This window comes from Hemicordylus capensis, chromosome 3 (genome assembly GCF_027244095.1).
Source record: "Hemicordylus capensis ecotype Gifberg chromosome 3, rHemCap1.1.pri, whole genome shotgun sequence".
In the NCBI taxonomy this organism is placed as follows: domain Eukaryota; kingdom Metazoa; phylum Chordata; class Lepidosauria; order Squamata; family Cordylidae; genus Hemicordylus; species Hemicordylus capensis.
Window position 1 is genome coordinate 207454580 of NC_069659.1, and position 23309 is coordinate 207477888.

Below are 23309 nucleotides of genomic sequence, written 5' to 3' on the forward strand. Positions count from 1 at the left end.
GCTCCTTGGTAGTGGGGGCTTCCCTAGGCCCTGCTGGTGCTCCCTCACCCATCAACATGGGCTGGTGGGGTCCCAGTCTGGGCCTCTGCACAAGCCACAGCACATAATGAAGATGTGTATCTCATCACAGTTATGCCGTATTATTCAACCCATAGTGTTTCCTCTTTGTTTGTAGAAAGCATACAGTAAGCATACTTTTGTTTGAAAGCATACAAAACTGGTTCTACCCGATTCTAGCACCTGATCCAAGCCGCCGGCTGGTTCTAATGAACCAGCTTGCAGACTGGGTGGTTGAATTCAAGTTCAGTTCAAATTTGAACCAAACATCCTGCACTTGTTCTGTGCACACCCCTAATTGGGGTGGTGGGGGAGAGACATAAATTAGGTAACTTATTAATTTCAATGGGACTTGGTCTGGCTCTTGCACAGTGCACCCAGCAACTATAAGTAGTTACATCAGTCTAAGTTTTGAGATGCAAAATTGCCATAATTATGAATGGAGACACTGGCTCCACAAATTTTGAATAAAGAGTGTAAGTACAGCCTTGGCTAAGGCCCAATTTTATTTTGTCTTTTAAAAATATATTTTTAAACCATGGCTTTATCACATTTACACTTCTTATAATTTGGAAAATGTATTTCTCCTTCCTGACTTGCTGATGCCAGGAAAGGTTACAAAGTCCCCATTTTATGTCTTCTGATGCCTTGAAACGCCATGGCTATGGCTGTGCTTTAAGACCCTGCATTTGAGGAGCTGGAGTCAATTGATTTACCCCACTATCTTTTGTACTGCGCCTCTTGTGTTTGAAGGCAAGAGATGAACTCCTGGGATGCATCCAAAGTAGTGCTCATGCAACCGTGTGAATGAAAGGGATCTTCTCTGCCACTGCGTCCACACTGCAGTCCCGAATCCTTCCCAAAACTTCTCCTCAGGAATGGGGTGGGGCTTGGGAGGGGGTTGTAAGTGAAGCTGTGCTTGTGGGGAGTGACTGAGCCTGGCTTCTGGGGATTCTCCCCTCCCCCTGCATCTCCCCATGCCACTTCCTATCCTCTTCCCAAAGGACCATAAGGAGATGGCACTAGTCTGAACGCAGCTCCCTGACTCCACGTCCATCAGGCAGGATGTTTTTCACTTATGTTCAAATTATTGTATTTTGCTATGGAAAGGACACAAATAGGTTTTAAAGGTAGCATATCTTGCCTTAGCTGCTACTAAAGCTCAAGCAACATTTATTCCGAATTTTCTTTTGTCATCATAATGTTTCCTGGGTTATTCATGTTTTAATGATAAATATTTTATTCATGAAAAGTGCTTTGGAGCCTTCATTTTTCTCTCTAGGAGGAGAAAAGAGATTTTTAAAAATACAGGTATATCTTACTGCCAAAAGGCTGCTGCAAATGTCTAAGTTTGTTCAGATTTTGTTTTAATTTTCTGTTTGATAATCTTATTTCAGCAGCATATGGCTGATAGCAATAAATTGATCAATGAAGTCAGAATAGGCAATCCACAACACTTCCCTACAAGTCAAATTATAGAAATTGACCTTTATTTAACACAATACTCAGTTTCTTTAACTTTTTGTTTTGATACAAAGTGACATTTTTAGTTCAGAAAATCCATGTTGCAACAGTACTAGTCTGTTTCAATCGTACCGCTGAAGTCCAACTCTGGCCTCCTTCTTTAAAAAAATATATAACTGCTGTCCATCAACAGTATTTCAACTAAGAATTTATCAATAGGCTTTTCTACATTTTTTTCCTCTCTTCTCTCTCCTGTATTTTGAACTATTAAAATAGTATCTGCAAAACAGAGATTAAAATTTCCAACCAAAATTTGTCTTTGAACAACTGTGCAAGAAGAATCCCTTTTTTAATTAATGCAAATAAAAAGCAAAACTAAAAATTGAAGGGTAAAAACAGAAGAAAAAATTATATCTATATAATGAAATGTTAGGAACGATCACCACAATGCAGCCCTACTTACGTGAACAATAAAGTTACAGTACCTACAAAACATGACATGCATTAAAAAAAACACAAAGAAAACAAACACACACACACACACTGTTGGAAAACAAAGTCAGAAGTGCAAAAAGAAACATACAATGGAATTTGGTACAGTCAGGAAATAAGAATTGTAACAAAAAACATTAAAAATGCACACTATGCTTGTTGACAGTGGCAAAACTAACAGTCATAGGAACATACTAGAGGTTGTCAAATTCCTAGAACAGAGACTGTGCTTCTAATTAAATAAAAATCCCTATGGCTACTACACACCAAAGCTTAGCAATGTAAGCTTCCAATTACATAGACTATCTACATAACTAATACAATAAAGCAGTCTAGGCCCAGCTATTAACCCTTCTGATTTACTGCTTAAGGCAGGCCCAGGAACCCAAAATTATTATTTTTGAATATACAATGAGCACAAACTGATCAGATATATTATGACATTTAAATATTAGATCCATGCATAAAGGAAGCCAATAACTTTTAAAAGACAAAGAGAGTTTATGAAATACAAACAGTGGCCTGACCCATATATTGGAGTGCTTCTTCCCCCTGAATTTACTCCCAAAACATGTACCTATAGGGGAAACCCATTCACAATTCATGCGATTATTCCAAAGTAAAACCGTTACTAAAGAGCAGAACCACATTTCATGTAAAAATTATTCTCACTCAGCATGTAGAAAGTCTACTCCATTGTGTTTTTTTTTAATATCAGAAGCAGAGGAGGAAGAAGGAAAAACACACACAGATTGCTTGTAAAAAATATTCAAGTAAACACGAACCACCAAATACTTGGGGGGGTGGGGGGAATAGATTCTGTAAACGTATCCTAAAGGGTTTCTTTTCTTTTTTGCAGCATTATAAAGACTTCTTATGAAAAAGGACATTCTGTGTTAGTCCATTTCTATAGAAACAAACTTGAGACTTCTGCCAGCAAGATGAGTGCCTTCTAAGCACATCTCACAGATAATGTTGCTCATGTCGAACTTCTCATTTGTATCTGACGTACAGGCAGCTGTATATGGACCCAAAAGCCCCCCTATCAACAGTTTATTTACAATCTGCTGCAGAGTTTCAGTCATTTCACAGCATATCTCTATAGAGAGCCAGCTGGAATCCACAGGACTTTGTTTTGTTCTTGATCAACAGTTGTCATGATCTGAGTGCAAATAGTTGAAAGAGGGCCGCCTTGGACAATGCCTACAAAAAGGAGAATCACATGCACCAATCAATTAATATGTTTGCTTTCAGAATAAAAGGGAATTTGTGCTAACATCAAGAACTCAAATTATACTACAGCACAAAAAAAGGTTTGTCCCCCCCACCCCCATATTTTTAATTTATTTCACCACTGCTATTTATTTATTTAACCTGGTCAAGGACCGAATAAATACTATGTATGTATGTATTTATTTAACCCCTGCTAACTTGGCAAAGAGGCACCTTTTAACGTGGTGATTCTCTTTATTTAGCAGGGGAAGAGTAACTGGCCCTCTCCACCCCCAGCACAGTACCTCCAGTGACTGTTGCTGGTGTCTATCTTGTGTTTCTTTTTAGACTGTGAGCCCTTTGGGGACAGGGGTCCATCTTATTTATTTATTATTTCTCTGTGTAAACCACCCTGAGCCATTTTTGGAAGGGCAGTATAGAAATTGAATTATTAATAATAATAATAATAACAACAACAGCCAATTACAAAAAGCAACTTTACTGGGAACAGCCTATATTTTGTGACGATATCTATAACAACAGCAACAACACTGACAATAAAATTCAGCCATCCCAGGTCCTTGGGAAGGACTCGATGTCTGGATAAAACAAACCTGTCAATAATACCTGTCTGACTGTGTAAACAAGAAATAATATACTTGTATCCCACCCTTCCTCCAAAAAGGAATACATAGGGTATCCTGCTTTAGCCTCCCAGTATGCACACCACTAGGGCTACTCCTGTTTTTTCTTCACTGCAACATTTTGCGCTGCTATAGACAAGAGCCACTAGTCAACTTCAACAATGTTTCATTGGCAGTGAGAACTGCTGCAGTGAAAGCAGAAACAAAAATAACACCATCTGTACAGGTTGTTTCTCTCTCATGTGCCTAACATCATCGCTTTCGATCCTTGCAAATCAACCTAGTGAAATCTAACTCTCAAACTTGCTTTTGGCTAGTAATTAGAATCAGGAAGGGAAGCCCATAACTGTGGAGCAGCCACTGTGTGTTGCTTTATGCACCCCCCACTGTAGGGGCTTTACTCTTTCAAAATGTGTGTGCTGCCCTTCACAGTATTGCTACTTCCAGGGCAACCAACAGACAAATGAAATAATAAAATCAAAACAACTATTAAAACAACAATCAAGACAAACATAAAATCATAGCAGCATGAAGAAAGATCTAAAAGCTCAGCCAAAAATGAAAAGGGCCCGAGAATATAAAAAAAAATATCGTTGCCTGCTACCAAACAGACATCAAAGTAGCTACCAAGTGATGCTCTGTGGAGAGGGCACAAGACTGAGAATACCTTTTTGCTGGTCACCAGCCACCTCACCTCTCAGAGCTGGAACACCTAAAGAAGGACCTCTGATGATGAACTTCGTGGCTGGCATCCTGACTAAAAAAAGTGTGGGCACTCCCTAACATTAGCACCAATGATGTGCTAGCCCGCATGCTGGTCTCTTTGCTTTCTGAACTTCAAGTGCTCTTGCAAAAGAGCACAAATACTTTTTGCGGCTTGTCTGTGCTCCAGAAGTGCTCTATTATCCTGGAAACACATTAATTGACCCCCAGCAATGTGTTTCCGGTCTGAGTGCTTCTGCAGAGGCTAGCACTGCGGGGACACCGATGTTAAGAACATCGCACTTCACAAATCAGGATGTTAGCCAGCAAGAGGGCAGGTTCACATGGAAGGAGGCATTCCTTCCGATATCTGGAGTCTATTCCACTTAGAGCTTTGAAGCCTCATCACTTTGAATTGTCCTTCGAAACCGACTGCCAGCCAGTGAAATGCTTTCAAAACTGGTGAGCAAAGATCTCACCAACTGGTCCTAGTTAGCAATCTAGCAGTTATATTTTGGACTCAATGATGTTTCTGAAGAGCCTTCAAAAGGAGCCCTTGTACAATCCAGTGTGGTAATCTACCAGAGAGCATAGATCACAGTGTAAAACCAAGGGGACAGCACCGCAAAAAAACCCCAAACAAAAATATCTCAACCCAACCCAGAAGTTCTACTGAGTGCAGGGAGGGTTTAATGGAAATAAGTTGTTCTGGTAAGAACTAATCTGTCTACTTTCCTTTCACTATAATCTTAACTGATTACTATCTTCACAATTTAACCTACTTCAGCTTTAAATGTTCACACGTCCACCATCTTGAATTGGAGTGGATGATATCATCAGAAACTACACTGTTGGAGTGTCCCTACAACTCTACCAAATTTGGTTCATATTGGCCCAGGTATTGCAAAATTGATGGGGGTAGGGGTGGGGGGATACATACACAGACATACACAAAGAATACCGGGTGCTCTCATAAACTTTCTTTCCTTAAGGAGAGTAGGCTAAAAAAACCCACTAGCAGACCCAGTGCATTTTAAGACAGATAGCTTTTCAACAGGGGACTAAAGCAATATATATAATTAATATCTGTTACATACTGCCTTACACAAAACACCTTCAAAATAGCATATATTCATGCCAGTTTAAGGGAAAAAAATCTTATAAAATACAGAAACTATTTAAAAGCATTCTCTAACGGAAGAATGCTATATTACAAACATTAAGGGACATATTAAACAACAGGATATCAGAAAAATATTTTTATAAATCATCCAAAGCTAAGTAGTCTAAGTCTAAACTGAACAAAAATATTCACTGAAACAGAAGCAATACTGGAAGATCACTCTTAAATAGGATGAACCTTCCTGCAAAACTGTTTCTTATATATTAGTACAGGAGGGTGCTTCTATTTATAGAACGTTCTTTCTGAGAACCTGTTTAAGAATAATTTATATCTATTATAATACCTATATACCCATACCTATTGTAATAGGTATAATTTATACCCATTTCTCTGAATACAGTATTTGTCTCTTCGGATAAACACTGTACTTCCTCACAGCATGGGCAGTGGGCCTTGTCAATGCACCCTCATGGACACTGCACTTCGGTACAGTGCCCATGCTTTGCTGAATCACTGAACAGGGCTTGCATGTTTGTGATTTAACATTAAAATGCTACAGTAGATTTTTAAATATGTATTTTAATATTTGATATGTGGTATTTTATTTTGTTATGTTTTTTCTTGATTTATATTCTCTACAGTTTAGCGGGAACTTTTATTTTTTGTTAGTCAACAATCTGAAGCTTTCTCATACTTTACCACAACTCTACCACATATGGTAAAATGAACTTAAATGTGAGTGGCATTTCCAACATTTCTTAGAAAAGGAATCATCTATTTTGTTAATAGTCAAAGGAGTTATATACCACCTAAAAAACATTAAGCTGGGTCTCACGATCAGTGAGAGCCCTGGGTGGCCAGATCGGGAGCCCACATGATTGCCGGCTCCGTGACAGAGCCGGTGGAGGCTGGGGAGCTCAGGGGCCACACGGCCCCCGGAAGCTCCAGTATGCCCTGCGCGAGCGGCAGCTTTTCGCCTCCCCTCCGGGGGTCTGCTCGTGAGTAACTGCGCTGCAGAGCCACGCCTACTCACAATCTTTAAAACCAGGTTTGCGGAGTGCTCGCTCTGCAAACCTGGTTTTAGAGCAGGGGTAGTTAGGCAGGTTACCCGCCTAGGAACCACCGGGCTTGCAGCCGAGCCCGGTGGTTCACACGATGGGGTGAAATCGGGGTAGCTGCCGCTAGCCCGATTTCACCCCATCGTGTGATTAGCCTCATCTTATACCAATTTTCCCTCAGATTGGCACACAAAGTAAATTTCACGTTCTTTTTCCATTGGTATTCCCACTCAGAGATATCAACTGATCTATTAAAGTTCTGCATCCATTTTATCATACGTTCTTTTATCTGCTCGGTCTCTGTATCAAACTTCAGTAATCGCTTATAAATTCTGTCTAGCAAATGATCAGTGTTTTGGATGATTAATTCTTCAATGTCAGTCAAATCTCTAAGTTTCCCACCCTTTAACTGTAACTCTTTCCAAACAACGGAGCTGATCTGAACTTGTTGGAACCAGGATGGTTGTTGAGTTGACTGCCCAAAGGAAACAAATTTGTCCAAAGCTAAATATTGGGCCAAACTTTGTAAAGAGTATACCACTTTTCCTTTTTTGAATGGATGGATCACTGAGATGCATCCAATCAACACATCCGATTACCACTGGCTACCTGTGCCCTACCCTGACCTGACACAGATTCCCTGCCCATGTACACAGCAGGAGGGGACCGCAGCAGAAACTGAACAGGTTGCACTTTCCAGTATGACCATTGCATTGGGGCAATATGATGCTACTACATCCTTTTTTTGTTTTTAAAGAGAAGAAAACTTTTCCTTGACAATATAAATTTAGCACTGAGCCACAACTGGAGAGAAACTCTTGTGCAGACACACCCCTTAAAGATCACAACAGGAAGAGAGGGAGACCTATTTATTATGGTAGATAGACAGACGAAAGCAGAGAGACATTTAATACATAGATATTTCAGCTAACAAAAGAGTGGCAAGAGAAGAGCAGAAAGCAGTCAAGCCACACAACTATGATCCTCTAAGACAACTGTTTGGTTACTGAGCCCTCTGAAAGCTATTTTCAGTGGCATCAGGTGACAAAGTTTACACATTAAACCTAAATATGGTCAGAGGGACCCTGTTATAGCATAATAAACCCTCACGGTTGAGCAGAAGGCTAAGTTTAGTATTCAGGAAGCAATATACAAAGAGACGATGGCCGTAGCAACAAGCTACTATTTACAAATATTATAACAAAGTGCAGACGGTGGCCACTTATGGGTTTTGTTAATAAAACAAGCATGACTGATATTACTATTATTTTTGGCAGATGTATTTAAGAGATCAAAATGACATAAAACACACACACAAATGAATTTTTTAAATTAAATTTGAGACACATTTAGGGAAGGTTCTGGTGGATGGTAAAGGACCCCCAAAATAAGTAAACATGGTTAGGACATTCCTACCACCACCCATTCCAGGGTATTCAGGGTCAGCAAGTTATAGCTGATTGATTACTCACGCCAAAAAGATTACTCACTCCTTCCTCACTCCGAAAAGATGCTATCGATGCTAGTGACTGTTAGCGTTACCATTGCTACAGTGAAGGCTCAAATTCAAAATAAAGGTTTGCTGAAAGAACAATACTTGGAAAAGAAACGGTAATGATAGTCAGGCTTGAGGGAGGACTAGGCCTCAATCAGAGTAACTGCTTGGAGGGTGGGCTTCTCCAAATAAGGAAGAAAGGCTGGGAGAATCAAATCCCTGTGGCCCAATCCAGAGTGAGGGGCAGGGTTTACTGGACAACAGCCTATAGACGAGTAGTGGAGGGGTGTGTTAGAGTTCAGTTCTTCTCTGCAGGCCTGGGAGTGAGGTCTGATCAGCAACTACTGTAAGGAAAGGGAGGACTATCAGCCTTGGGCTGGGAATCAACTGGAATTTCCTTACCTGGTAATAAGTAGCAATAATAGGGACAATTTTAGCTAGATGTGTCAGGGAATTTATTTTTGTTCAAGTGCTTGGATCTGACTGCATGGTTCTTGTAGTCCCTGGGGAAGTCCTTGACTGGAAGCAGCGATTGTGATGCCTCTATAGTTTTCCTTATCATCCAATTATTACTAATTCCTAGTTGTTAAAGAGTGTCACTCTTTATTGGGTTTGACCCTTATCACACACACCTGAAGGCCTAAGCCTTTCTTGTAGGGAGGGGCTTTCCACTTTACTCTCCCAGAATATTCCCTTGGAAGGGTGAATCAGCTCATATTCAAAAGGGGATGGTGGTAGCCTACCTGGGGCTCCTCACAGCTAGAGGAGGGATTTTGTATCTCCCCCATCCCTGCTTTTGATTGTTACCGGGAGGGGGGAAGAAAAAAAAATGACCCTGTAAATTCTGTGAGTTAAAAAATAAATAAAAGGTCATCATAGTTGCCATCAGCAATGTCAATGGAGAACAAGTTGTTCTAGTAAGAATGAGTCAGCCTACTTTCCTTTCACAGTTTCTACATCTGGACTAAATCTGGTGCAAATCGAGGTCCACAATTAGATTTCTTGTGCCTCGAATATTCATGTGTCTGCCAACTTGGACTGGGGTGGATGTCATCATTACAAATTGCACCACTGAGGTGTCCCTGTGTGTCACTACAGCTGTTCCAAATTAGGTTCAAATTGGTTAGACAGTCCTCAAGTTAGTGCACTTGCACCTCAAAAGTTTATGCACCCGCCATCTTGGATTGGGGTGGGTGACATCACCACATACTACACCATTGGGGCATCCCTATGTGTCCATTTAGCTGTAGCAAATTTGGTTCAAACTGATTAAGCTGTTCACAAGTTAGTTCACTTGTGCCTCAAAGGTTTATGGTTCTGCCATCTTAAATAAATAGTGTTCAAATCGGTTAAGCGGTTCACAAGTTAGCCCACTTGAGCCTCAAAACTTTACGTGTCCGCCATCTTGAATTGGTGTGGATGACATCATCACTACAATTCGATCTTGAATTGGTAGATGACATCATCACACACCATGCCATTTCGGCATTCCTATGTGTCCCTGCAGCTGTTGCAAATTTGGTTCAAATCGGTTGTTGATGATGATGATGTATGGTTCAAATAATTTAAGTGGTTCACATGCAAAGTTTACATGTCTGCCAGCTTGGATTGGGGTGGATGACATCATCTCAAACTACACCTCTGAGGTGTCCCTATGCGTCCCTACAGCTGTATCCGATTTGGTTCATATTGGTCCAGGCGTTGCGAAGTTGATGGTGGGACGGACACACTCTCTCTCTCTCTCTCACACACACACACACGGACACCATGCTGGGTGATTTCATAAGCCTACTGGAAAGTAGGCTAAAAATACAAATATAGCAAGATTCTACAAAAAGGATAAAGCAAGCTTCTCAAGCAGAATCTTGCAGTGCTGTCTCATCATCTCATCTAGCATGCCTCTGGTACATAAAGTACACTGAGCTAGAATACAGTGGCTCACATTCTGCGCAGGTTAATGTGGGCAGTTCAGCACTGTGTCTGCAATACTTCTGGCGATGTTGCAGAACAGTGTAGTTCTGCTGCAAATTAAAATTGTGCAGGTGCAGTTGTGTGACAGGGCATCCATTATTTCAAATGAATGTCGCATCATGCAATTGTGCTTGCGCACCTTTATGTCACAGCTGAACTGCCATTCTGTAACACCGCCGGCAGCATTTTAAACATATGCAGCAGCACTGCTGGAGCTGAACTGCCCCCATTTTGCTGTGCGCTTTGCCAGTATTTTGGCTTTCATGATAGCTTTACTATGACGAATGAATGATCTCACTTCTGTAGCAGTTGCATGTACAGTTCTGTCCTAATAGTCCAGGACTGTCTAAAATATCCCATCTATGGTTTATGCTTCCGTATGACCATATGTCAAATTGGACAGAAGCTACAATGAATGGACACCTCAATTTCTACCCTAGCTGAGACTGTTTTATGAAGACTGTTCCATCAGAAACCACAAGCACTGCCTACGTATTTCTGGCACCTCATAGAGGCATTGCAATTTATTATTCTAGGCAGCTGAGCATAAAGGATGCAGCACTGTAACCAACCACGCATTCCCCCAAGTATTTACAGAAAGGTGCAGTGGGGAAATGACTTGATTAGCAAGCCAGAGGTTGCTGGTTCAAATCCCCTCTGGTCTGTTTCCCAGACTATGGGAAACGCCTATATCGGGCAGCAGCGATATTGGAAGATGTGGAAAGGCATCATCTCATACTAGAGAAGGCAATGGTAAACCCCTCCTGTATTCTACCAAAGACAACCACAGGGCTCTGTGGTCGCCAGCAGTCAACACCAACTCAACAGCACACTTTATCTTTACACAAAGAATGGCTTCACATATTTCTGTTAATCACCACTTGCAGTCTGCTTGCAGCTCTTGCTTGCAAATATCAGCAAAACACCTTGTATAAGGAAGTTGCACAGGCTACATTCACACAATAAGCAAGTGGCAACCCTTAAGTGCAACAATGAATGCTTAGGTGGCTGGTGGCACTAGACTGCAATATCCATAACTACACAGTTTCCTAGCCTCTACTGTTGTTGTACTCGGAATTTTACAGACTTACTTTCCACTTTCTTTGAGATAAAATTTATCTAGAGCTGCAGGTGATACTTAGTTTTCTGGCTGTTGTGCTGAACAAAGTGATATGCTGTGGTTTAAAAGAGCCAGTGTGGCATAGTGGTTAGGGCGCTGGACTAGGATCAGGGAGACCTGAGTTCAAATCCACAGTCAGCCAAGTAACTCACTGGGTGACTCTGGGCCAGTCATGCATCTCTCAACCTAAGCTACCTCACAGGGTTGTTGTGAGGATACACATAACCATGTACACTGCTCTGGGCTCCTTGGAGGAAGAGCAGGATATAAATGTAATAAATAAATAAAATAAATGCTTCCAACTTTTAAGGGGAAATATTCCATTGATTAAAAATAATCATTAAAAAATAGAGGGAACACAAGGAGCCAGCTTCCAGTTTGCTTCTGTATTTAATTGCAGTTAAATACAAACCTGTGAAGTACTTGCTATAGTCCTGGTCTATTTTTTGAGCAGTCTCAAATTGTTCTTTGGAATGTTTCTGGGTAACTTTGTCCCTCAGGAAGATGGGGTCCTTTTGCTCTCTGTAACACACAAATACAAAAAGCTTATTAAGCCCTTAATTTTTCAGTGGACATGAGACAGTCCACAAGGAGCTAAATACATTTGTAATCAAGATTAATTTGCATTAAAATGCAGTGATGTGCGGAGATCGCCATCTGGTGTGCAACATGGAAAGTTCACCTTGATGCACAATGCAGCAAGAGCAGCAGGTAAGCCTTTGAACTGCAAGTGACAAGGCAATTTGCCATGATCAGCAGCAAGCTCGTACAGAGCCAATCCTGTCAAACGTGGCAGGAAAACAGTCTTAAGTTAAAAATCAGCTTAGTAATTTGTTTGGCTGTCCAAACCTCTATATACTGCAAGCCTCAAGTGACATCACAAGTGTTATCTTCAGCAATTCCTCCTTACAAGTGTCTAAACAGCATTTGAAATCCTTTTGAGTCCTTAACTTCACATTTCTCCCCCTTCTTTTTGGATCTTGTCCAGTGTTCTCTCTAATTTTTTTCATCTGTGTGCGGAATGAGTTTTCTTCTGGGCGGCAGCATCAAGGCAGTGTGTGCACACATGCATTCAGAATGGGGCCTTCCTGATTCAACCTGAGGGGGATCTAAAATTAACTGAGCAGACATTAAAAAAACTTGTGAGCACACACACATGTGCACGTCTTGGAGGGAACACTGGTCTTGTCCCTTTTCTATTCATCTTTTCTTTCTTTAGATTGCATGCCTGTGGGGATAAGGTTTGCTTTGTACAGAATTATTGTACAAAGTTTAGTCCAGGAGAGGGGAAAAAGTAGCAGCTCTATGGGTGAATTGCAGTAGAGCAACAAGGGTTTCCAACTCCCCATTGTTTGAACAATAGCAACAACAAAATTCACCCCACCCCACCACCAAATTGGGCTGCTGAAAAGGAGGAGGAAACCAAGGGTGGTTTTGGTGAAAGGTTTGTGAGCTCACTTTTTTTTAGTGCTGAAAACAAATTCTTGGGCTGAGAATATGCTCAGAGGCACTCTGTGCCTTAATTCTACTCATACCCAACTCTATAGTGCACCTGGTTTGGGCGGATGGACCTTGCAGTTCTAGTATAAAAGAGAAGTCCATTCTGCAAATCTGGAATTTGCCCATCTTGATCTAGTGTTTGAGGTGCTTTATAAAAATAACTAATATTACCATTAAGCTATATTTACATGGGTACAGTTCAACATATGTAAGCCTTAAGTCTACAAGATTAACCAGGGGAAAAATTGGAGTAAAGGTCATGGTTTATTTGGAGTATGCATTACTTACATGAACCAGTGCACAATTCTCACTTGGGAGGACAGAGGGAACACACCTAAAGACAACAGCCATAATCTCAGTGCCGTAATTCCCCTGCTCACTTGGCAAAGAGGCACCTTTTTAATGTGGCGAATCTTTTTATTTAGCAGGTGGAGAGTAACTGGCCCTATCTACCCCCAGCACAGCTCCAGTGACTGTTGCTGGTGTGTCTGTCTTATGTTTCTTATTAGATTGTGAGCCCTTTGGGGACAGGGATCCATCTTATTTATTTATTATTTCTCGATGTAAACCGCTTTGGAAACTTTTGTTGAAAAGCGGTATATAAATATTTGTTGTTAACAATCATTTGTTGTACCTACTTTGCCCAAAGCATGCATGGCTATGAACATGACCATCCCAGTTGAGTTTGCTAAACAAATGAAGCCTAAAATCGTCAAAGTTACAATGCCAAAATGACATATCAAACAAAGCTGTTTTGTCTTTTGCAGATCCAAAACGAATGAAAGTAGATGTGCCTTCAAGGACCATGATGTTTTTTTAAACACCGTGTTTAAATTTTTTTAAAAAATTGAATGATTACACATAAAAGGGCAAACAATTACTTTACCTATATCATATTGCAACTAATAAAAGTTTATAATGTCAAAGAGCAGGTGAGACCTCTGTAAGAATCAATCATTTACGTCATATTTATTCAATTTATTAATCTAGCAGGGACATCAGTAACAGCATACTATCAATTATTTTTTAAAAAAACTGGGGGGGGGGCTCTTTATGAAAGTGGTACCCCTAAAACCATCACGATCCACACTTACTTGATTTGCTTGGCATTTTTGTAACGCATGAAGATGACAATTGGATAGATATGAATGCTGTGGAGCCGTTCAATGGCATGAGGAGCAATATCCAAGAGACAGTGACAATCCTAGTAATCAAAGAAATTCATTGTTACATGGCTTGTTGAAGACTCAAAGCATTTCACATGCACTAGTGCCATAATCTACACAACCAACCCCAGTGTTCTCTCTCATTTTTTTCATCTGTGCACGGAATGAGTTTTCTTCTGGGCGGCAGTATCAAGGCACTGTGTGCACATGTGCATTCAGAATGGGGCCTTCCCGATTCAACCTGAGCGGGATCTAAAATTAACTGAGTGGATATCAAAAAATGTGCGCACATGTGCATGTGCACACGCCTTGAAGGGAACAATGAACTACCCTGAAAAGCAGGTTGGTATTATTAAATTCCAGATTATTTAAGTCAACGATCAAACAGAAGGTCAGCCTTATTAGACTCATATTGCCCATGAGGTACTTACTGAGAGAATAGCAGCTTGCTTAAGGCCATCAACTGAGTTCACATCTGCAGTTCTACAGCTTGTCATTTCTATTTATTGTGATATATATATTAATTCTCTACAGTGTTTCTCTTTTCTTGTGTTACTTTTAAGCATCTTTTAAATGTCTTCATTCTCTTGATCCAACATGCTGATGTCTCCATGCTCCTTCTCTTGGGAATTCTTGTCCCTCTGAAACCCCCAATTATATGTTCAGCCACCTCCTCACCACTTGACAGTCCGTTCACTCACCCTGAACTAGTAGAACTCTGCTGGTATCTCTATGTAGCTCCTTCTGTTAGTCTACTACAAACTCACAATTCTGGGGTATGTCTAGTCTCTTAGGGCCAAAGCAGATATGATGGGAACAGCCAGATTGATCTACATGTCTGTCCTCATTTATGTCACAAACAGTGGATGGATGGGGTCTTTTTTTACAACAGATGTTACATGCAGGTGGTGGGAGCTGAATTCCCCCCATCTTACCTCCCAATGCTCCATTACTTCAAGCTTTGTTCTTCCCAGTCCAGCTCATTTTGGAGTTGGCCTAAGAGAAAAAGCATTCAAAGCAATGGAGGCTAGAGAGAAAAGATGGTGTAGGGGTTCAGCTCCTTTCAGCTGTGCGCTCCTTTCAATGGAAATAATAGATTCTTCCCTACCAACCAGTTCAGATATAAATGTGACACACATGGCTACCCTGTGCTACCTTCCTGAAGAGTTCAGAGGCACTTTCATATGGTTCCCAGACACTTGCAATACCAGATTTGCTTAGCTTTAGCTGCAGAAGTGCATCATGTCTCAGTTACTTTGTAGAAAACAATCACTGAGGATAAGGCTGCCATAAAAAGAAGTACCTTCTCTGTTATCTCCTTTATTGAGGCAACAGTTGTCACGTCAAAATGTCCACTCCTACGTTTATAATCTATGAATAGACAGTCTTTCACACCCCGTTCAATGGCTTGTTGAGAAGCTTTCATCACCTCTGTTTAAAAAGAACACAAACAACCATTTATTCATTTTTAGCCAGAAAACATTAATTTAGTAGAAAGATCACGTACAGATGCTTCCAACTCAGGTTATCACATGTGTGCATGTATAAACTAATGTTTAAACCACTTCTACGTAATTATTTGGCCAAAGCACAATATCCATGCAACCTGCTGACAGCCTAATATGTAGTCCACAGGAAAGATCTACTCTTGCTGCAGGAGCCTTGCTTGCTTTCACATGCTCACTTTCACTCTCTCTGTCTTGGCACAAGAGAGAACAACAGTGCTGATGCTGCACCCATCTTTTTGAATAATACAGTCTTCCCCATTGAGGGAAGCTAGGGAGAGGGTTACAGCAGCTGCCCAGATCGTGTGACGGAAACTGGTGCTGTAAAGTAGCCATTATAAGAACCCATATTGTTAGATAAGTTTTTCTATGCTGGAGTTATAGATACTGGAAACACTTAACACAGAACGTTAAAAATAATGTAAGGAGGGATTGGGCAGGGATCAGTGTTAGTAATCAGTATCACATATACATTCCATAAGGTGCCTAGGACATCATACCTACCAATATGTCCCTATTTCCCCATTCAACTGAATGGGGAAATAGGGACATGTTGGCTGGTATGGGACATCATCATAACTAATACATACTTATTACTTATTAAGTACCTAAACCATATAAGTAATTCTTGCTGGCTTGTGAGCTGGTCTTGTGGTAGCAAACATGAATTGTCCCATTTGCTAAGCAGGGTCCTCCCTGCTTTGCATTTCAATGGGAGACATGTGTGAGCACTATAAAATGGGGCTGCTCTGGGAAGAGCACTTGCATGCAGAAGGTTCCAAGTTCCCTCTCGGGCATCCCCAAGATAAGGCTGGAAGAGACTCGTCCCTGCAACTTTGGAGAAGTCACTGCCAGTCTGTGTAGACAATACTGAGCTAGATGAACCAATGTTCTGACTCTGTATAAGGCAGCTTCCTATGTTCCTAAGACATGGTACAGAAAGGAAGGGAAGTGGCCAAGATTAAAGAGAAGAGAGGGGTCTTCACCCAGAGGTCTGGTCTATGAATGCAGCAGAAAGGTGCTAATGAGGTGACATAGCTCCGATGTGGTACAGAATGGACTGTACCATTCCAGGCTCCAGGAGAAATGGATATTGCACTTCAAATGTTCCCTACCTTGAAACATTCCCTGCATGTAGAAATCTAGCACAGTAGGAAGCAGGCTGAGCTAGACACTCTCTCTCAAAATGTGCTAATGACTTTAATGTGCCAGTGAATTTTTCCTTTACACAAGGAAACACTCAAAAGTGGCACACCCCACCCTCACTCCCTGCAACTGACGTCTGCAGTCTACTCAGATTTCTGCCACTGCAATTTTGCTACATGTGTAGATAAGGCCTCAAAGAGAGTGTTTTAGGGAGAGATTGGGGTTAACAATTGGTATGAAAATTCCAGAATTAGGGTACAGCAAGAGGGGATCTTCTAGGTTGAAGAGCAAAATAAATACCTGAATCTAGAAAAGCAGGAATGGATAACAGGGAAGAAATTGAAACATTTTAAAATGTTAGCACTTACTGGTGGAAGGGACAACATTTTTCTGCCACATACTGCAGTCTTATGGCTAGAAAAAACAGTATCAAATATGCAACAGAAATGCTATCTTGGGCAAAGACATCTGGAGCATCAACAACATGTAATACAACCGTTGTGTTTCTATTGCTCCATCTGGATGAGTCCAAAGACAAGAACCTTCGTTATCAGAGAACCTTCTACAGTGAGCACACTTACCAAGAGGGCATCTACAAAATTTTCCTGGAGATTCCTTAACTAACATATCCTTCACAGCATCAAGTAAAGGCCCTAGAATAAGCACCGGCCTAGGAGATGTGCAGTCCACTTTCTGGACTCGTTGATAAGCCAAACTTACAGTATCTGGAAAGAAAGGGAGAAATGCTTACATTCAGTGTTAAATTTTTCATAGTGGTATAACTCAAGGTTGCATGTGAGTGTGTGTAACTATCGCTTTGGGCCAAGCTGTTGGGAAACTGAATCTGAAATATCTAACAATACGAAATCTGAGTTTCTTTGCTTGGGCTACAATCCTACAACCTTTTTCTGAGAGCAAATCTCATTTTAACACAGTGAGACTAACTTCCAAGTAAACATTCAAAGGCTTTTGAGGTAAGTCTAGCATTCTGGTCTCAACTGCATTGTCTTACATAGGAACAGCCCTGCTGGATCAGGCCCAAGGCCTATCTAGTCCAGCAACCTGTTTCACACAGTGGCCCACCAGATGCCTCTGAGAAGTCCACAGGCAAGAGCTGAGGGCATGCCTTCTCTCCTGCTGTTGCTCGCCTGCAATTAGTATTCAGAGGCATCTTGCCTCTGAGGCTGGAGGTGGCCCGTAGACACCAGACTAGTAGCCATTGATAATCCTGTCCTCCAGGTCTAACATGTCTTGAAGGACAACTTGTGTTGTTCATTGGATGTTAGAGTCAAGTATTGTTATACATATAGTGAGTGCGGGGACTGTGACATCAGCAAACCAAATAATATGATTTTGTGGTGTGCTAACTAAACACAATCACTTGCCATCCAAGAAAGGAATGGAATCTGTGGAGATGGTATCAAGGGCCAGCAAATCCTTTCCATCTTTGGAACCACTGCGTTTGTGTTTATGTTTCCTCCTGAAAAATGATCTTCGAGCTGCTGCCGATGATGTCTTTGTGGAGCTGTTCTCATCTTTTGCCTCAGACATGCTGTGTCTCCTGTAGAATTCCTGCTCCATCCTACAAGGAAACATATTGGGTAATTGAGCTTGAGTTGAAGTGCTTCTGAGCAGAACAGAACAGACATCTTTAAAGCCATTGATGCTCAAAGCTTGAGTCAGGCTTCACTATGGAGACAAATATAGTTGATTGGTTAAGACATCCTGACTCAAGTACACTGTGCGTTGAAAATAGTACTAGAAGATAATTTCACCAACTTCTACACTGATGCACCTCCCATCACTTATGCTGCCTGTCAGGCCAATAGCCACACCACTTTTTAAATTGTTCTAAAGAAATCTGGGGTTCCTCAGAAGATGATCAGAGGTTCTTCAAGGAGAAGCTCAGTAACAATGGACAACACACCCTGGGAAAGATCTGATCTTCTTACTGCAATGCATAGCTACAGAAGAGCACTGGGTGTATTCTAAGGTACATTCTCAGTTCAATTCAGGGTGACAGAGAAACCCACCAGCCTGACCACTGCCTCCTATGAGCTGGGTTCTTTGCCTCAGAATCCTCTGGAGACTCATAGCAGAAAAGTCATTTATTTTGTTTTAACTGACGTTTTAACCTTTTCTGTTGCCATTTATTTTGCTTTGTTGTAAACTGCCCAGAGATGTAAGTTTTGGGAGGCATAAAAATATGTCAGTTGAATAAAGCAAGTAAGAAAGGAGGAGGTTCTCGGAAGATAAGGTGATGTTCAAAGCGTATCTCGCGGGTAAGATATTTGAAAATATTTGCAACAGGCTACTGATTTTCACCTTCTCTTTTAATCTTGGCATGCCATCTCCTCAATAATTCCTTCCATAATTCCAGTTGTCTAGCAGCCAAACATTTGCCTGGACTGCCTTATCAAGAAAGCTTGGAGCTACTTGCTGTACTCAACAATAACTCATGGGGCTAGCAGTTTTTAAAAATAAAAATAAAATAAAAGAGAAGTAATCCCTGTTGCAATATGAAGATGTATGGTTCTCCAAGCTCATGCATGCCACTTTAATTACACTGATCATATGGCTGGTTAGAACTTTTCCCCTCTTCCCAAATGGCCTGGGTCCCCCTAGACTACTGCTGGTGACAGATTTTACATCTGTGAAGATATTCTTGAGCCCACAGAAGATGTGTAACGAGGACCTGGAAAGAGCTTTAATATCATTTAATAATCTAGTTAAAGAAGACGCTCCCCAAAGAGGGTAATAGTTTATGCTATTGATCAGCTGACTCTGAAGTCTGGGAAGAACCATCTTGAGGTTAATTCCAGAAGGGTAACAGCGTTCCCAATATGTTGTAGCAAACACAACCAACATCTCATAGTACTTTAGGGCCAAACCAGATAGGACTTAATACATATTGTTTGGCCCTGTGAAGCTGTTCTTTTGTTTTTGCTTGTTATTTGCAGACATGGAGGGTGCGATATAGACCGATACTACAGCATGGGGAAGGGAGATTTAACCTGGTCACAGACCTGATCTGGATCAGCCCCCCAACAGCTATTTAACAACTAACACAATTATTGTGACATAAGCTTTCATGGGTCAGGGTCCCCTTGTCAGATACACTGTAGTCACCTAAGTGGGTACTTAATTTAATTTAATTTAATTTAATTTAATTAACACATTTTAATACTGCCCCATACACAAGTCCCTGGGTAGTTCACAATCTAAAAACACAACACAATTAAAACAGTTTAAAATACAGATAAAACTCTGAAATGTAAAAGTTTAAAACTATAAACTAAAAGCCTGACTGAACAGGTATGTCTTCAGGTCCTTCTTAAAAACATCCAGAGAAGGGGAGCACTGGTCCCCCTAAGGCATGCGCACGTGCACACACCCACATGTTTTTGGATATCCGCTCAGTTCAATTTAGATCCTGCCCAGATTGAAGCAGGAAGGCCCCATTCTGAATGCAGGTGCACACACACTGCCTTCATACTGCCCAGAACAAAACTCATTCAGCACAGAGATGAAAAAAATTAGAGGGACCACTGAAGGGGAGGCTCTAATTTCATTAGGAACTGCATTCCAAAATCCTGGGGTAACCCTAGAAAAGGCCCGGGTTCGAGTTACCACCAACTGAGCCAGGGGGCAACCGCAACCGGACCTCCCCAGATGATCTTGGCAGCGGGGTTCATGAAGAAGAAGGTGTTCTCTTCAATACCCTGGACCCAAGACATTCAGGGCTTTATTAGGTAATAACCAGCACTTTGTATTTAGTGCAGATATGTATTGGTAGCCAATGTAGCTCTTTTAAAATGCGTGTGATATTATCTCTTTGGATAACCCAGAGACCAACCTGGCTGTTGCATTCTGTACCAGCTGCAGTTTCTGGACTATGGACAAAGGCAGCTCAACACAGAGCGCATTGCAGTAGTCAAGTCTGGATGCACCACTAGTAGTCAAGCAAATGCACCACTAGTAGTCAAGCAAATGCACCACTGTTTTAAGGTCATTTATTTCCAGAAATTGACGTATATGGTGTATCAGCCAAAGCTGATAGAAAGCCCTCCTGGCCACTGCCTCAACCTGAGAAACCAGGGAGAGGTTGGGGTCCAGAAGTACACCCAGACTGCATACCTGTTCCTTTTGGGGAAGTGTGGCCCCATCCAGAACAGGAAGATCTAAGACAATTCCTAAGTTCCGACCTCCCACAATGAATACCTTTGTCTTGTTTTGATTCAGCCTCAGTTTGTTCTCCCTCATCCAGCCTATTACTGCCTCCAGGCAGGCATTTAGGGAATGTAGGCCATTTCCTGATAAAGTTGACATGGAGAAATAGATTTGGGTGTCATCAGCATATTGATAACACCCTGCACCAAATCCCCTGATGATCTCTCCCAATGGTTTCATGTAGATATTAAAAAGCATTGGAGATACAATACAATATAATAGCTCTCTTTTTGAAGAGCAACAATCTCCAAGCGACACTATCTGGAACTTACCCGAGAGGTAGGAGTGGAACCACTGCAAAGCAGTTCCTCCCACTCTCAACCCCTTCAGGCACTCCAGAAGGATACCATGGTTGATGGTATTGAATGCTGCCGAGAGATCCAAAAGGTTCAACAGACTCACATACCCCCTATTAATTCCTAATTGGAGATCATGCATCAGACTGAACAAGGCCGTCTCAACCCTACAGCCCGCATGAAAGCAAATTTGAAATGTGTCCAGATAATCTGCTTCTTCCAAGACTACCTGGAGCTGAGACACCACAACACTCTCAATCAATTTACCCAAACATAGGAGGTTGGAGAAAAGCCTATAATTGCCTAATTCCAAGGGGTCCAATGCAGTGGACCACTTCAACAGTGGTCTCATAATTGCCTCCTTGAGACATGGAGGCATCCTGCCCTCCCTCAGAGAAGCATTAATGATCTTACAAGATCCCCTCCAATGATCTCTTTGCTAGATCATTTAAGCCATGTTGGGCAAGGATCAAGAGGACAGGTAGTAAGGTGAACTGTCCCAAGCAGCTTGTCCATCTCCTCGGGAGTCACAAACTGAAACTGATCCAATTTAACCATGAAGAGGAGCTGCTGGACTCCTCCACAGTAGACTCTGCAGTAACTGCAGGGTCAAGTTCAGCTCGAATACAAGAGATTTTATCTGCAAAAAACTCTTTTAAAATGTCACTATGGGTAACTGATGGATCCAAATTCTCATTGGCATATACTATCCCTCTCACAATTCTAGACAACTCTGCTGGATGTGAGCTTGCAGAAGCAATGCGGACAGAATTTTCTACAGGTAGGACTTGTATTATGAGCACACAAACACCGATATTTTAAAAAGTGAGACCAAAATGTTGACAATGCAAAAGACTGCAGTAGGTATGCAAAACTAGAATCCCGTGGTTCTACAGTTCCAAAGTAAGATGGGGGAACAACAATGAGAATGTTGGTGAGAAGCCATTGCAAAATGGGACGGAGAAAGAGTATAAAAAAGAAGCAATGAAGAAGAAAGACCTAACAGAATAAGAACCAAAAAACGAAAGGGGGCAGCCATAAATGGGGTACATTTTTCTCACTAGTAGCACCATTACATCAAGTTCTTATCTGAAGCAGTGGTGTCAACTTCTACCCCTTGATCTTGATCGCCTTGATCCTTATGAAAAAGTAAGAATTTAATGGATTAAAGGGGGGAACATGGTGCTTTCTTGTATCCGATCCCAAAGGCTAAAATTAAATATGGATGCCATCCCTGTCTAAAAATTCTACAACATGACGATGGTCTAAATCAAAACCCAAAATCCTTTCCATTTTTAGGAGGTGGGTAACTATCAGCAGCACTAAAAATGACTTGATGGAATAGCTTGTTTAATTGTATGTTATTACAAACATGCCGTCTCTCTTAAGTGACTCTTGTGGGAAACTCAATACTACTCAGGATTAACTGCAAGGCTTTGAAGAGTGAAATGCTTGGCTTTTGCTCTCCTTTCAGACTTCATCATAACTGCCCAATTTTAGCAGTGATATAAATTCCATTTATAAACTCAGATATGTAGTTACATGTATTTGCTGGGAATCTGTCCTCTTTCCAGCTTCTGGGCATTCTCATCCAACTGCCATGCCATCCAACAACCAAAGTTTCCCTGGGGCAGAGTGTCGTCAACATACAGAATGTCGTCTTTCTTAAAGCTCAAGTCTTGTTCTACTTCTGCCAGCCGATCATAAAGTGCCCTGCAAAGAGAGATATTTCATTATTATTCTAACTGTGGCATACGACCAGGACTCCAAGATGAACTGGGAACCTCCTGAGCTGAGAAACAGGGCCCTAGCCTAGGGAGCGTGTATATTAGTGCCTCAGAGCCTTTCTCGGGTGCAGAAGATAATACGGGCACATGACAGCAATTCCTGTAATGTAATTGGCAAGCAGTATGGAGCCTGCAGGTTGGCCAGACCAGGTTGTCTTCTTTTGCCTGGTCAACAGAGAGTACCTTAAAGCTTCTGCTTCAGCCATTAACTTCAGGCATACTGACTTGGAGAGCAGACTGCCTCTAGGTCCCAATTCAGGACTGCAATTATTAGCCACTTATGTAAGATAGGTCAGTACTATCCCCATATTATAGTGGTGGGGGGTGGGGAGAGGAAATGG

General features: G+C 41.4%; 1 protein-coding gene and 1 long non-coding RNA gene across 7 annotated transcripts in view; one reads left to right on the plus strand and one right to left on the minus strand.

The window, feature by feature from the left end:
* Nucleotides 1–1525: 1525 nt before the first annotated feature.
* The window catches only part of DLG5 (discs large MAGUK scaffold protein 5), a 159871-nt gene continuing 138087 nt past the window's right edge, over nt 1526–23309 (minus strand). For all 6 annotated transcript variants that reach the window (XM_053307495.1, XM_053307496.1, XM_053307494.1 and 3 more), the window contains 7 exons: nt 22724–22894; nt 18041–18237; nt 17237–17380; nt 15308–15435; nt 13933–14042; nt 11751–11860; nt 1526–3216 (listed from right to left, as the gene is read on the minus strand). In XM_053307495.1, the coding sequence (XP_053163470.1) occupies nt 3113–3216; nt 11751–11860; nt 13933–14042; nt 15308–15435; nt 17237–17380; nt 18041–18237; nt 22724–22894 (964 nt within the window). In that variant the 3' untranslated portion in view covers nt 1526–3112. The remainder of the gene's footprint in view (nt 3217–11750; nt 11861–13932; nt 14043–15307; nt 15436–17236; nt 17381–18040; nt 18238–22723; nt 22895–23309) is intronic.
* Nucleotides 8508–13769, plus strand: LOC128350013 (uncharacterized). The gene is made up of 3 exons (XR_008319112.1): nt 8508–8652; nt 11976–12049; nt 13606–13769. It is a non-coding gene; the product is annotated as an uncharacterized LOC128350013 (long non-coding RNA).